General features: G+C 45.6%; 1 protein-coding gene across 11 annotated transcripts in view; it reads right to left on the reverse strand.

Moving 5' to 3' along the window:
- Positions 1-13,019, reverse strand: part of RALGAPB (Ral GTPase activating protein non-catalytic subunit beta) — a 95,290-nt gene that overhangs the window by 11,510 nt on the left and 70,761 nt on the right. For 4 of the 11 annotated variants that reach the window (XM_040438214.1, XM_040438212.1, XM_040438208.1 and 1 more), the window contains 8 exons: positions 12,482-12,596; positions 12,239-12,383; positions 8,929-8,993; positions 7,451-7,577; positions 5,224-5,259; positions 3,972-4,093; positions 2,635-2,817; positions 895-1,049 (listed from right to left, as the gene is read on the reverse strand). In XM_040438214.1, coding sequence (XP_040294148.1) covers positions 895-1,049; positions 2,635-2,817; positions 3,972-4,093; positions 5,224-5,259; positions 7,451-7,577; positions 8,929-8,993; positions 12,239-12,383; positions 12,482-12,596 — 948 coding nt within the window. Of the gene's footprint in view, positions 1-894; positions 1,050-2,634; positions 2,818-3,971; positions 4,106-5,223; positions 5,260-7,450; positions 7,578-8,928; positions 8,994-12,238; positions 12,384-12,481; positions 12,597-13,019 lie in introns of all 11 variants that reach the window. The other 7 variants (XM_040438209.1, XM_040438215.1, XM_040438216.1 and 4 more) reach the window with 4 other exon arrangements.

Genomic DNA, 13,019 nt, shown 5'->3' on the forward strand with positions numbered 1-13,019 from the left:
TGGGCACCATCTTTAAGGACTAGACATCTGCCGTACATGTATGGCGGATGTTGTAAAGTGGTTAAATGTAAAATTAAAGATTTAGGGTATCTAAAAACAGTGCAGATTTGTGTGCAGAAAATCTGCATGAAGTCTGAACCAAAACCGTACAACCCCCCCACATAAATCCGCACTACTAATCATGGTTTTGGTGCGTTTGTATGATTTTTTTTGTGTGGATTTTCGAGCTGTTTTTCGATTTATGTAAACAACCCCATTGAAGTCTATGGTGAAAATCCCTCTACAGAAAGTGAGGAATTGCAGCACCTAAGAAAAAAGCAGAGTAGATAGGATTTATTAGATCTCATTCACTTTGCTGGTACTGTGTCACACTACGGTTTTTCTGCACAAAATCCGTGCAGACTAAAAACTGGGATATTCTTTATTTTTGTCATCCAACATCTGCAGCTCCAGTTTCCAAACCGCATAAAGGAAAAAAATAAAAAATTGCACGTGTAAGGGCTCATTCAGACGGCCGTAGTGTTTTGCGGACCGCACATGGCCAGCACTATGATAGAAATTACTATTCTTGTCTGCACAGGAACAGGACTTGCTCTATCTTTCTTGTGGGGCTGTGAACGGAACTACGTATGTCTGGTTATTCACCCGGTGATCCGCACCACCTTTACACGGTCCGATTATCAGCAATGAGCGTTTATATAATCAGCCAGATAATCATCCTATGTAAATGGACCTTACAGAGGGAAGATAACATTCATTTGGCTTAAACGGCCACATTCTTGTACAGCAAACTACTTCGTTACTGAATTTGCTTTAGCCTGTATAAATCAGGTGGCCTGCCTTCCTATTCGCCTGTGCGTGCCAGTGTAATACCGGAATAATACCGTTCAGTACCAGGTTAATGTGGCTTCTGCAGCATCCTTCACTCTCATGGAGGCCGGGTTGTGCTCTTTGTCTCCTTTAAAACGCACTTCTTGCTGCTCTGGGTTTTTGGACTTGCTGCCAGATATTCCCAGCTCCACAATCTCAAGCACTTCCTTCAGGCAGTCCTAGAGAACAAAAAGAAAAAGGTTTTATAAACGATTACAAAAAACCCCCAAAATACTTAAGTTACAGACATGATGAAACCATAGATTAAACGGATTCTCCAGGCTACGGATCTTGAGGACCTATCCTCAGGATTTGGACCCCTAGCGATCAGCTGTTTTGGGCCGCAATCAGGTCCTGAAACTATACAGTGCATGGGGCAAAAGAGGGATGCTCCATACATGGTGTCGTTTACCGGAGCTGGGCTCCTGGGTGATGAACCCCTACTGATCTGATATTGATTATCTTTTGAGAGGATAATTCATTAATATATTCAGCCAGGAGACCCCAGTTCACACAGAGGTTAGTCCATGTTTTGCACATTTTCTCCGCCATCAGTGTGATCTGCGTTCAATCCACTTGTTTAAAATAGGAAAAGCATCCGGTAGTTCATATGGAGCAAGTATAAGGAAAATCCGTGTTGCTTAGGAAAAAAAGCAAACATGTTGATAAAAATCTGTTGCGAGGCTTAAAAACCACATAAGATCCATGCAAAAATCCTTAAAGGGTTTCTACCACCAGAAATACTGTTATGTAGCTGACTGACAGCGATGCGCTAATGTCAGCACTACATAACAGTATGTTTCTAACGTTAGTCCCTGCAGGACTCTAGGTGCTATGTGGGCGTAAAACCAGCACCTAGAGGCTCCGTCCACTCACGCTTTATCCCGCCCAGGTCCAGTGTTCTGCCCGCCCCACTCCTCTTGATTGATGGCACGGTCCGCCGCATCGCTGCCGAAATCCTGCGCCTGCGCCGTTCACTTCTGTCTTCGGCACAGGCGCAGTGAGGGAATGATGCGATCCTGGTGCCGGATTCCTCACTGCGCCTGCGCCGACTACGTCACAGTGAGGAAGCCGGCATCAGGAGAGCGGCCTTCACTCACTGCGCTGAAGACAGAAGTGAACGGCGCAGGCGCGGGATTTCGGCAGCGATGCGGCGGACCGTGCCATCAATCAAGAGGAGCGGGGCGGGCAGAACAGGGGACCTGGGCGGGATAATGGGTGAGTGGACGGAGCCTCTAGGTGCTGATTTTACATCAGCATAGCACCTAGAGGCTCATTAGCATATAATAAAAGTGCTTTTTTTTTTTTTTTTAAACAAAAACGGCTGCAGGGACTAACGTTAGAAACATACTGTTATGTAGTGCCGACATTAGCATCATCTGAATACAAAGAAGTTAAAAGGCAAAAAAGTGGAGACAAAACCTAAAATCAAAGGGTTGCTTCAAGGGGTTTTCTGAAATGTTAATACTGTTGACCTTTCCTCTGGATAGGTCATCAATATCGGAAACCCAGGATCCCTGGCAATCAGCTGTTTTAAAAGGCTGCGGTGCTCGCAGTAGCTTTTCCTGAAGTGAATGGGGCCGAGCTGTGATAACAAGCACAGCCACTACACCATGTACCGCGGCGGCGCTGTGATTTGTAAGCATGGAGAAGGCGAGTGCCATCTCAAACAAATGATCGGCGGGGTTCCCGGGGGACCCTCACTAATCAGATACCTTTTAAGAATAAAAGGTAGTAGCTCTGTACTAGGAAGAGTCAGATTACCTTCTCATTTAACATATCCGGATGCTCAGTGAGCCAGATGCACAGGCACTGAAAAGCAGCAACAATCATGGAGTGCAGGTCTCTGGAGTGATGAGGAGCTGGACGGGAGCACTGGTACACAATGTACATACAGACAGAACTCACAGCCCTCTTCCTGTCTGCAGAGTCAATGCTGACCTTCACCTGGCAAAGAGAAGATGGATGAAGAAGTACACCTGACACCGGGAGGGCATTGACTAGCGGGTCCACCTCTCCAGCGATAAAGCAAAAAATTTCTAAACATTCTTTCGGCAATGGAAATCTCTATAGGGCTTCATGCACACGGCCATATCCAGTCCGCAAACAGCAGATCTGCAAAATGTGGACACCGGCGGCTGTGTTTATCCTGTACTTACCGTGGGCCCCATTGTCGTAATGCCTATTCTTGTCTGCAAAATCCTGCTGTGCTACACAAAGAGGATTGGTCGTGCACAGTCTGTCATGGCCAGAGTCACCGTGTAACCCCCGCCTAAGACTATACGCTGTCACCTTTTCTTACAGGGGCTGACAACCCTGTTGACTTAAGTTTGGGAAGTCATCAGCAGGGGATTTTGCCACAAATGTGTGTTAAAATCCATGTTACCTGTTGACTATTTCATGGATTTCACCCTACGCATTGCAAAGGGTGAAATCGGCAACGTAATGAGGACGCTCCAGATGTGAAACTCTGAATCGTGCTCAAATTACGGCATTTATTCCACTTTCCATTGTACCGGTTTTGACTACCCCATCCACATGTATCTGCCAATTGGTGTAAACTGCACTGCAAGTCTCGGGCAACATCGCCACGTCTGGACCCACTTTAGGAGACAGCATAGGCCTCCCTATGTACCAGTAGTTTTTTAAGACTAACTGTATTCTGATGTAATCAAATCCATCTAAAACATAACAGATCTCTTAGGGTATGTTCAGACAGAAGATTTTGGGGGTGGGTTTCAGAGCAGATTCGGTGTCGAAAACCAGGCGGTATCTGCACTGAAACCGCCTCCTATTGCGGTGTGCTTTTCAGGACACCTCTCAAAGCTGCAGCAGGAGCCTTCTCACAGTTTAGCATGATTCAATGGCGCCAAACCTAAAACGGGTCCGCGTGAAAACCCACAGCAGAAGCCGGGGATACGTGGCTGATTTTGTTGGGTGCCAAACCCACTGTCTGAACATACCCTTATGGTGACCACCCTCTGGTCTCCAGTAGCTATCACCCCTGAGAAAGGCCAGAAACCACTAATTACACTGCACACACACACACACGACACCTGCCTCGACTATGCTTTACACTAAAGGAAAATGCAGCTACTGACCTTGGCAAGACCAGAGAGAAGCTCCAGGGCAGCCAACGAGATGCTCATGTCTGGCCTCCACTGCGAGTTGAGTCTCTGAGTCACCAAGTGGATGCTGCGCATGAGCAGACCGGCGGCGGTATCTGTATGAAGAGCTAGGATGTAACCGCAGAACAAATGCAAAGCAGGGGAGGGAAAACAACCGCCCATTAGTAACGGGAAGCGGACAGCCCAGGAGCAGGGCGCAGCCACAGGGCACAGAGACAAGTACAACTGGGTGGTATTAACAGTTCCACTCCCTTACATCCGTGGCGCACGCACACACACAAACACACGTGTTAATAAAATCAGTCTACAATCAAGTCAATGGACATGTTAATTCACAGCAGATTCACAAGGAACGAGACTCTATATATGTCTCTTAATGTGGATTCTAGAAAGGGTCTGTATGCCACTCCCTAGCTCATAATTCAGAAGAGGGTTCAGATGGAGCTGTAAAGAGCCGGAATGCGGCAAGTTCATGAGGCCCGAACCTCCAAATGACTCCAAGGTCATATCAATTTTTATTTTTTTCCAGTTGAGACATCTTAGATCAGGGATGCCCAACCTGCGGCCCTCCCAGCTGCTGCAAAACTACAATTCCCGGCATGCCTGCAACGCCTACAGCTGTTAGGTCATGTTGGGAGCTGCAGTTTTGCATCAGCTGGAGGGCCGCAGGTCGAGTATGGTGTTAGCACAACCCCACATGGCAGCACAAGGAGTAGCATAGCTCCATAGTATCTGTGGGACTCTGGAACGACTTCGTGAAGGACTTTTCCTCCCGTCAAAAATAACGTATCTTAGACGGAAATGGCTAAACTGGATGCAAACGGTTGCTCCAAATATAGGATCCGTTTTTCTTTTCCTGTTCTTCGGACGGATCAAAAGGACAGAAAAGGAAACGGGTGATGTGAAGCCGGCCTAAAAAATGCTGATGGAAAACTGACCATGTGAAAGACAACCAATTGTGTTCTGGAAATGTGCAGCACAAACCAATTGATTATGAAAAGTGGGACCACCCTTCACGTAATGGCATTAGATAGTTCTTACATCTGCTGTTAATTAACATCGGCACATCACTGATGGATATCCATGCAACACAGATTTTGTAGGCATAAAGGAAAATGGATTACACCGTGCTGTACATTATTGGCCTGTAATTGTTAGTTGTGAATTTTGATCTGAGAAGAATTGTGTGGATTGGGGGTGATGAGGAGAGAATGAAATGATTTACAATTAAGAAAGCTGGCTGGCTGGGTACCTGGATATCCTATGGGAAAAACAGTAAAGAGAACCAGCGTTATTTAATCCTCTCGGGGTCACCCTGAAGTAAGCAATAACTGATAATCGCCTTGTAAAGCACTTGGTTATGTATTAAAGGACATCTGTCAGCAGATTTGTCCCTATGACACTGGCTGACCTGTTACATGTGTGCTTGGCAGCTGAAGGCATCTGTGTTGTTCCCATGTTCATATGTGTCCACATTGCTGAGAAAAATGATGCTCATTTGCATATATTAAAACCTTTAGGAGCAACAGGGGCGTTGCCATTACTCTTAGAGGTTCTGCTCTCTCTCTTTGCATCATCATCATGCCAGGTCCTGTCAAAGTGGAGAGGGCGCGGCAGTTGCAGAGAGAGCAGAGCCTCTAGGTGTAATGGCAACGCCCCCGTTGCTCCTAGAGGCTCATTTGCATATATTAAAACTTTATTTTTCTCAGCAATGTGGGCACATGTGAACATGGGACCAACACAAATGTCTTCAGCTGCCAAATGCACATGTAACAGGTCAGCCGGTGTCATAGGTACAAATCTGCTGATAGATGCCCTTTAAAGAGAACTTGTCATGAGATGCTAATACGTTCAAGTTATTCTTCATCATGAGGTATCTGGTAGCGTACTGTCCTCCATACATGGACATTAATGGGCGGTCAGGGGTTCCTAGGCTGGGTTCCGGTTTTCTGCTTTGTCACATGACAGATGTCAGCAGCGCCTACCAAAACCCAAGTTACCTAAAATGGGATTTGTCGGGGGTTCTGTCATGGCATCTTCTTACTTTTACCGGGAAAAACAGCGATGCCCATTTTCGGGCGAATATGACAAATCTGTGACGGAGGCTCTTATGCAGATGTGAACCCCACCTTAGGCCTTATTCACATGCCAGTGGTTGACCAGTGATTTTCATCAGTACCTTATCTGTGTTCAAACTTGCACTTGGTTTTGGCTCACAATCACTATTGGAAATCACTGACCGAACACTGTGTGAATAAGGCCTTACATGTGTGCCCAATGTTAGGCATTTTTTTTACCGAGTAGGAATTAAGAGATGTGAAATTAAAAAAAAAAACAAAAAAAAAAAAACAAAAACACTGTACTGCTGGACCCCTTTCTGGCAATGGCTCAAAAAACTGCAGATGTGACTCAAACCTTAGGGGCTATTCACACACGTGTATTCCTGACATATTATGAAGGCCTACGATCCCAAGAGTTCAGGCCAGTTAAACACACGTTCAGCCCGTAACATATCTGAGAAATCTGGATGGATAACCAGTCCAGAACACACGGGTGAAATGCCTCTTGGGACACATCTGTTGCAGATTCGCACAAAATTCGCATCAAATCTGCACCGCAGGTCAGCGACTACACGGATTCTCCTCCACTTATACGCCAAATATATTCCGCCCAATCCACAGCATCTGTCCTGAGTTTATCGAGTTGGAGAAGGCTTCTCCCAAGCTGCACCTCTCCGTTAGGTAATTCCAATAGGGGCCCCTATATACATCCCATTTAACCCTTTGATGCCGGTGATTGAAGGGAACTGCCTGAAGAGAGGAGAAGTTTCTCTGTATGTAGGTGACTGCTAGTGTAATGCTTAACAAGGGGAAGATAAAATAATCCTACACATATAGACAAATTACAGAAGTATTATAGACGCCATACAAAACCGCCAATGTCAGTAACTTGGGAGAAGCGCATTTCTTAACATTCATTTACCATGGGGCTAAGAATCAATTTACAGACAGGACATCGGACAAGCCATACACAGTATATGACAATGCACACAAGCCACAATAAGAGCATGCAAACCCCAAGTTTCTAATCTACCAGGTAACTATAAGAATGAATATATAAAAAAAGGTTTATAAGAAACACAAGCCTAAACCAGCTCATGATATTTAAAGGGCTTGCCAAGGATTAGAAAAACATGGCTGGTTTCTTCCAAATACAGCGCCGCACCGGTCCATAGGTTGTGTTCGGTATTGCAGCTCAGCGCCTCTGAAGTGAATGGATTAAGCTGCAATGCCAGTCATGGCCCATGGACAGGTTTTATGGATGTATGAGGTGACTCCAGTAGTGTAACTTAAACTAGATTATAAAATGTAGGAGCTGATGCTGCAAAATGCAATTCATGCTACTCGATGTCAGCACACAGTGCAGCTATGCGGTATTACTGGGATTCTTACCGTAGTCTCGCAGAAGTGCCTGGGCCGGCCTCTCGCTGTCCGGAGTTGTGGGCTCGGTGCTGCCTCCACTGGCCGTGCTGATCCCGCTGTTGGTTCGGCTATGACTTTTCATCACATTATTTTCAATCTGCGTCCCACAGAGTTAAAGACACAAGTGTATAGATGCAGATGAACCACATTTCTATATATCTCAATACGTGCAGTCAGAGCCAGATTAACTTGAATGGGGCTAAGATGTAATGCCAGACAGAGTTCATGAATGGGTACCGTGTCTGGAAAAGAAGACCCTTTAACAATCCCTTTAAACACAGTCACAGTAACACTGCTTCAGATCTATGGACCTGGATTTAAAGGCTATGTACACCTTTGGAGGCAATTTCTGCTTATGATTGCATTTTACTCATTTTTGGCTAAAAATCATATTTTCAAATAAAAATATTGAGCAATTCTGTCACAAAGGGTTAACAGTTTTTCACTTTGTGCTGGTCATCTAATAACCCTCATCTCTAAACTACTAAGAGGTCCCAAACACTTATTTAAGCCACATTCTTATCAGTAAGATAAGAACTGAGCTATAATGAGTGTTTATAAGGTCAGAGATAAGGAGTCCCTCAGCTCCCCAAATGACGAAAAAGACAAACTCCACAGGCTGCTACTATAGCAACTCAGCTCTGTACACAAAAAAAGACTCCATAATTTTAATAAAGGCAAACTAAAAAAAAAATATTTTTAGCTAAAAATACGTACAATGCAATAAGTTCAACTAGCAGCAACATCTACATGGAGACTGCAAGGTATACTTGTTTGTGTGGGTTTCCTCTGGGTAACTTCAGTGTCCTCATATACTCCAAAAACATACCGATAGGTTACTAAGAGTTCTAAGAAACTGGTCCCAGTCTGTACAAAAGTGAGATTAAAAGGGTTGTGTATATTGATGACGCAGCCTTAGGATTGGTGATCAATTACTGATCGTCGAGGGTCCGACACACAGCACCCCCACAGATCAGCTGTTTGAAGAGGAGGCAGCGCTCCATGTGAGCGCTGCTTCCTCTTCATTACACTGTCCCTGTGGCAGCGGCGTAGTGTAATTACAAGTACTCGCTCTATTCAAGCGAATGGAGCGAGTACTCGTCATTACACTGCACGTCCGAGACAATGGGCAGTGTAATGAACAGGAAGCAGAGCTCACATGGAGCGCCACCTCCTCTTCAAACAGCTGATCAACGAGGTGCTGGGTGTTGGACCCCTGACGATCAGATACTGATGACCTATCCCGAGGCTAGGTCATCAATCAAAACAGGCTGCACAACCCCTTTAAGTGGTGAGCTCCACTGGAGACAGGACAATCTCTGTACAGTGCTGCAGAATTCAATTTGGCATTCTTACTGGTCTGCACTCTGTTACACACATAACCAATGTATAAAGCAGTCTGAAAGGCAACAGACAAAGAGGCCATGCCATAATTAAAGTGGTCTTACCGTCTCCACCTGGTTTCCTGTGGCTTCTAAAAATGCAGAGTCTTGAACAATGTTCAGCATCGCACCTGGAAAGCAAAATCAACCTTAATACCATAAGGTTATGTTCAGATGGCGGACTACCCACTGGAAACATTTGCCATAGAATCTGCAGCAGAAATCCAAGGCCGACCCTCACTTTTCTGCAGTGGATTTGCACAATTGATTTATGATGCTATTTAACCCTTACCGTTCTGGACTGTATTGGGTAACACTGACATGATGCTGTCAGTGTTATACAATACATTCCAGAATTGTAAGGGTTACACAGCATCATAACTCAATATAATACTAATAATATAATACTAGTGCTGGAAGTTCAGGACGGGGTCTGCGCTCCGGAGCGTGACACTCGCTCGTGTGAAACCAGCCATACACTGAGGCAGATTTCTTAGTGCATTGACAATTATTTTGTGGTGTACTGATAAATATGGCGTTCAGGCCAAACACTTGAAGTGCCTGCACCACCATGTCTGACACATATGAATGTGCTAGCAATGTAGGCAGGACTTCAGAAACCACTGATATTGGCGAGACTGTCTGACTATCTAATGTGTCCCCCCCACTACAATGGCATATGTTGGGTGAAAGAATAATTAGGCATGCGGGATTTTAATATGCCTGATCCACTTGTTCTCAAAGAAGATAAACTGGTGGCAGTGGTGTTTAGGAGCAGCTTCCTTCCCTGTTCCCATTGAGTTGCCCGCTTGGCCAAGGAGAATGAATGTCTACGAGAGGCTGGAGGGAACAGCTGTTGGCTGGGCTGTCCAGGCTTAGAGCTGAACGCAGACATAAGCTCCCCTTCACACATTCGGCCTGTATCAGTGGAACATCTAGCATAGCTCAGGACAAGGGCTCTTTCTTCACTACTGGTGACATACCGGGCTTCTCATGGACATGCTAGGCAGAGCTTTCCGCCCTGCAGTGAGCCCAGTGACGTCACCGGCACAAATGGGCCGTCTTTAGCGTTGCCCTAGACTGTTTTACAAGCTAGGGCAGCGTTAAAGACCACCCATTAGTGCCGGTGACATCACCAGGATCACTGCTAGGTAGAAACCTCCGCCTAGCATACTGAAAAAAAGCTGGGTAAGTCACCGGCAGTAAACAAACAGCCCTTGTCCTGCACCATACAGCATGGGGCAAGGTGGAGCATCGGAGCAAGAAATGATCCACTGATACAGGCTAAAAGTGTGAAGGTCTGAACCCGGACAACCCCTTTAAGGTGTACGGCCACCTGGAGTCTAGCAGGTTATAAACACAAGGAATGACAACCTAGTGACGGGAACACATTTTTGAAGGAATTGTATGCCATTCATGCAGTTGAGTAGTGAGGCAGTGACTGGCTGCAGTGGTCACATGAACGATGTACAGCAGGATCAGTGGGGACTGAACCAGCGGTGTTGGAATGGCTTCACATTAAAAGGGGGAGCAATAATAATCTTACAGTTACCTGCCCTTGGCCCTTTTAGTAAAAATCTGGTTTGCTAAACAATGAGCAATCTAACTCATCAGCAGCAGTGTGGAGATGCCTGCATGACATCAGTACATGGAAAATTCCTATCACATGGCTTATAACCACAGCCGATTCCACACTTGTAATAAGCTGTGCTAGACATCACGGCAAGTTTTCAGCCAACTATAAAGGTTTCCACTGACTAACAAAAAGAAGAGATCTTGAAACTTAAAAGGGATTGTCTCATCTCGCTGTTACTAAGGTCGAGGTGAGTCACAGTCCCGACCACCTCCCGGACGGAAAACAGCAGAGGTCTCCGCCGCTCTGCTGTTTCAGTAGCTTGTCATTTTGGCGCATGAGAGCTACTGAAACAGCTTAGCACAGCAAGCTATGCCGTTTCCCTAAGGCTACTTTCATATCCGGCAGAGGATCTCAAAACTGGGCCAAATGGTTCAGTTTAGGGCCAATGTATTGTGAATGGGGTATGCTCCATTCAGGATGCATCAGTATGTATTCTGTTAGCATTCCGTTTTGTGACCGGACACAACATGGCTGCAAGCTGTGGTTTTGTGTCCAGTCATCGAAACGGAACAAACCAGGTCCGTCACTAAAAACAATGTAGGTCAAGATCCAAAAAAATAAATAAATCAGTCAGATGCATCCCGATGTTTTCCGGAACAGACGCATCCTGATGTGTTAAATCAAATGAAAGCGCCGGGTCTCAAAACCGGAAACCAAAGAGCAGATGTGAAAGTAGCCTAACTCAGAAACGGCATACCTTGTCGTGCTACACTGTTTCCGTAGCTCTCATGCACGGCAATGAAAACTACTGAAGCAGCAGAGCACCGGAGCATTCTGCCGTTTTCCCGGCCAGCTTTTTTTGGGACTGTGCCCCATCTCGCCTTAGTAATGGCGAGAAGGGACAAACCCTTTAAGGGGAACTGAAAAGCAGTATATAGGTTTTTATCATAGGGTAAAACAATCTAAAATGAGAGACCGTTCACCAGACTTGAAACCAGTCTCACCCAGTCTACTTGCTGTAAACCGAAGGTGGTGCCGAAGCTGCGGAACATTTCACACGATGCAGATTACATTTGTTTTTTCCATGCAGATTTCAGGCAGAGAAATCGCAGCGTAACAGTACCATCAAAGTGTATGAAATTAGACAAATCTCATGTACACTTTTTTTCTTGGGTGGAGAAACTGCCTGCTGTGATTCTGAAATCTGCAGCATGTCAATTGCGGTGTCGTTTTTCTCCTGAGGTAAATCCGCACCAAAAACCTCATAAAAACTGCACAACCCCCCCCCCCAAAAAAAAACAAACACAAAAAACACAAAAAAAAAAACAAACACAAAAAACAAAAAAAAAAAAAAAAACGCAATTTACGTGCCTTTTTTTGTGCAGTTTAGGTGTGCATTTCATGTGGATTTTCTGCACACGAACCTGCACCGTGTGCCGCCACACGAGTACATATGTCAAATCAGAAAATGTGTGTGGTTTTTCGTGTGAATTTCTGTGCGTTTCTGCACTAGAGCTACACAAACACGTGTTACTTGCAGTTTTTAGTGGGGATTTGATGCCGATTTTCTCCAGATATCACCCATGCTTTGAAAAGGGTTGAAATACGTACACAAAAAAAATTAAAAAAAATTGCACAAACAATTTTGCACAAACATGCTAGGTATTTCTAAATCCGTACTGCAGGTCAACTTTTCGCAGAATGAAAAAAGCAAAAGTGTACATGAGATTTGTCTAATCTCTGATCATATATTGTGCCCTCCGAACTGCAGAAGAATTAGCTTGTCCAGGAAATCCCTACCTAGAATCATCTGGGTGTTGTTGGGATCAGTCTCCGTCTGTAACGCTCCAATGAGGATATTAACAAGCCTCAGTTTCAGTGACAGGAAAGTAACCGGTTTATCGCTGCCAGTGTCATCATTGCTGAACTTTCCTTCCAGCAAGACCTGCAGAGACGGAAGGGAAAATGTTAAGCCAATACGACACTAGGATCCAGCAGGAAACGAAGTGAGCACCCGAAGACTGTATGACTGCATGCGATCACCTCCGACTTCACAATCCCAAAATGGTGCGGCAAAGGCAGTAGTGACAGCAGGATGTGGATACTGGACCTTCTCAGCTCTGTAGGGTTTACATAGCTCTTGAACTTAGACAGCTCTCTATAATAAAAAACAATAGTCTTGAAACATGCAACAACCCAAAGCATACACTGAGAACAGTCAAAATGGTCCAGCAGGACACCCAGAAAGATGTAAGATCCAGTGATGGCCAGTTCGCAGTGTTCGCCCGCGAACACATGCGGGCTGCCATCTTAACTCACAAGTCCGGCGATGCACAGAGAAAGCCCTTACCTGTGCCGCGAGCCGGTCTGAAATCAAATGCGGTCACCGGGAGCAGGCAGTTCCGAGAACAGCTGCCGGGGGCCTTCATCTGGCTGTTCTCGGAACTGCCTGCTCCCGGTGACCGCATTTGATTTCAGACCGGCTCGCGGCACAGGCACAGGTAAGGGCTTACCTGTGCATTGCCGGACTTGTGAGTTAAGATGGCAGCCCGCATGTGTTCGCTGGCGAACACGGCGAACT

This window comes from Bufo bufo, chromosome 6, assembly GCF_905171765.1.
Source record: "Bufo bufo chromosome 6, aBufBuf1.1, whole genome shotgun sequence".
Lineage (NCBI taxonomy): Eukaryota > Metazoa > Chordata > Amphibia > Anura > Bufonidae > Bufo > Bufo bufo.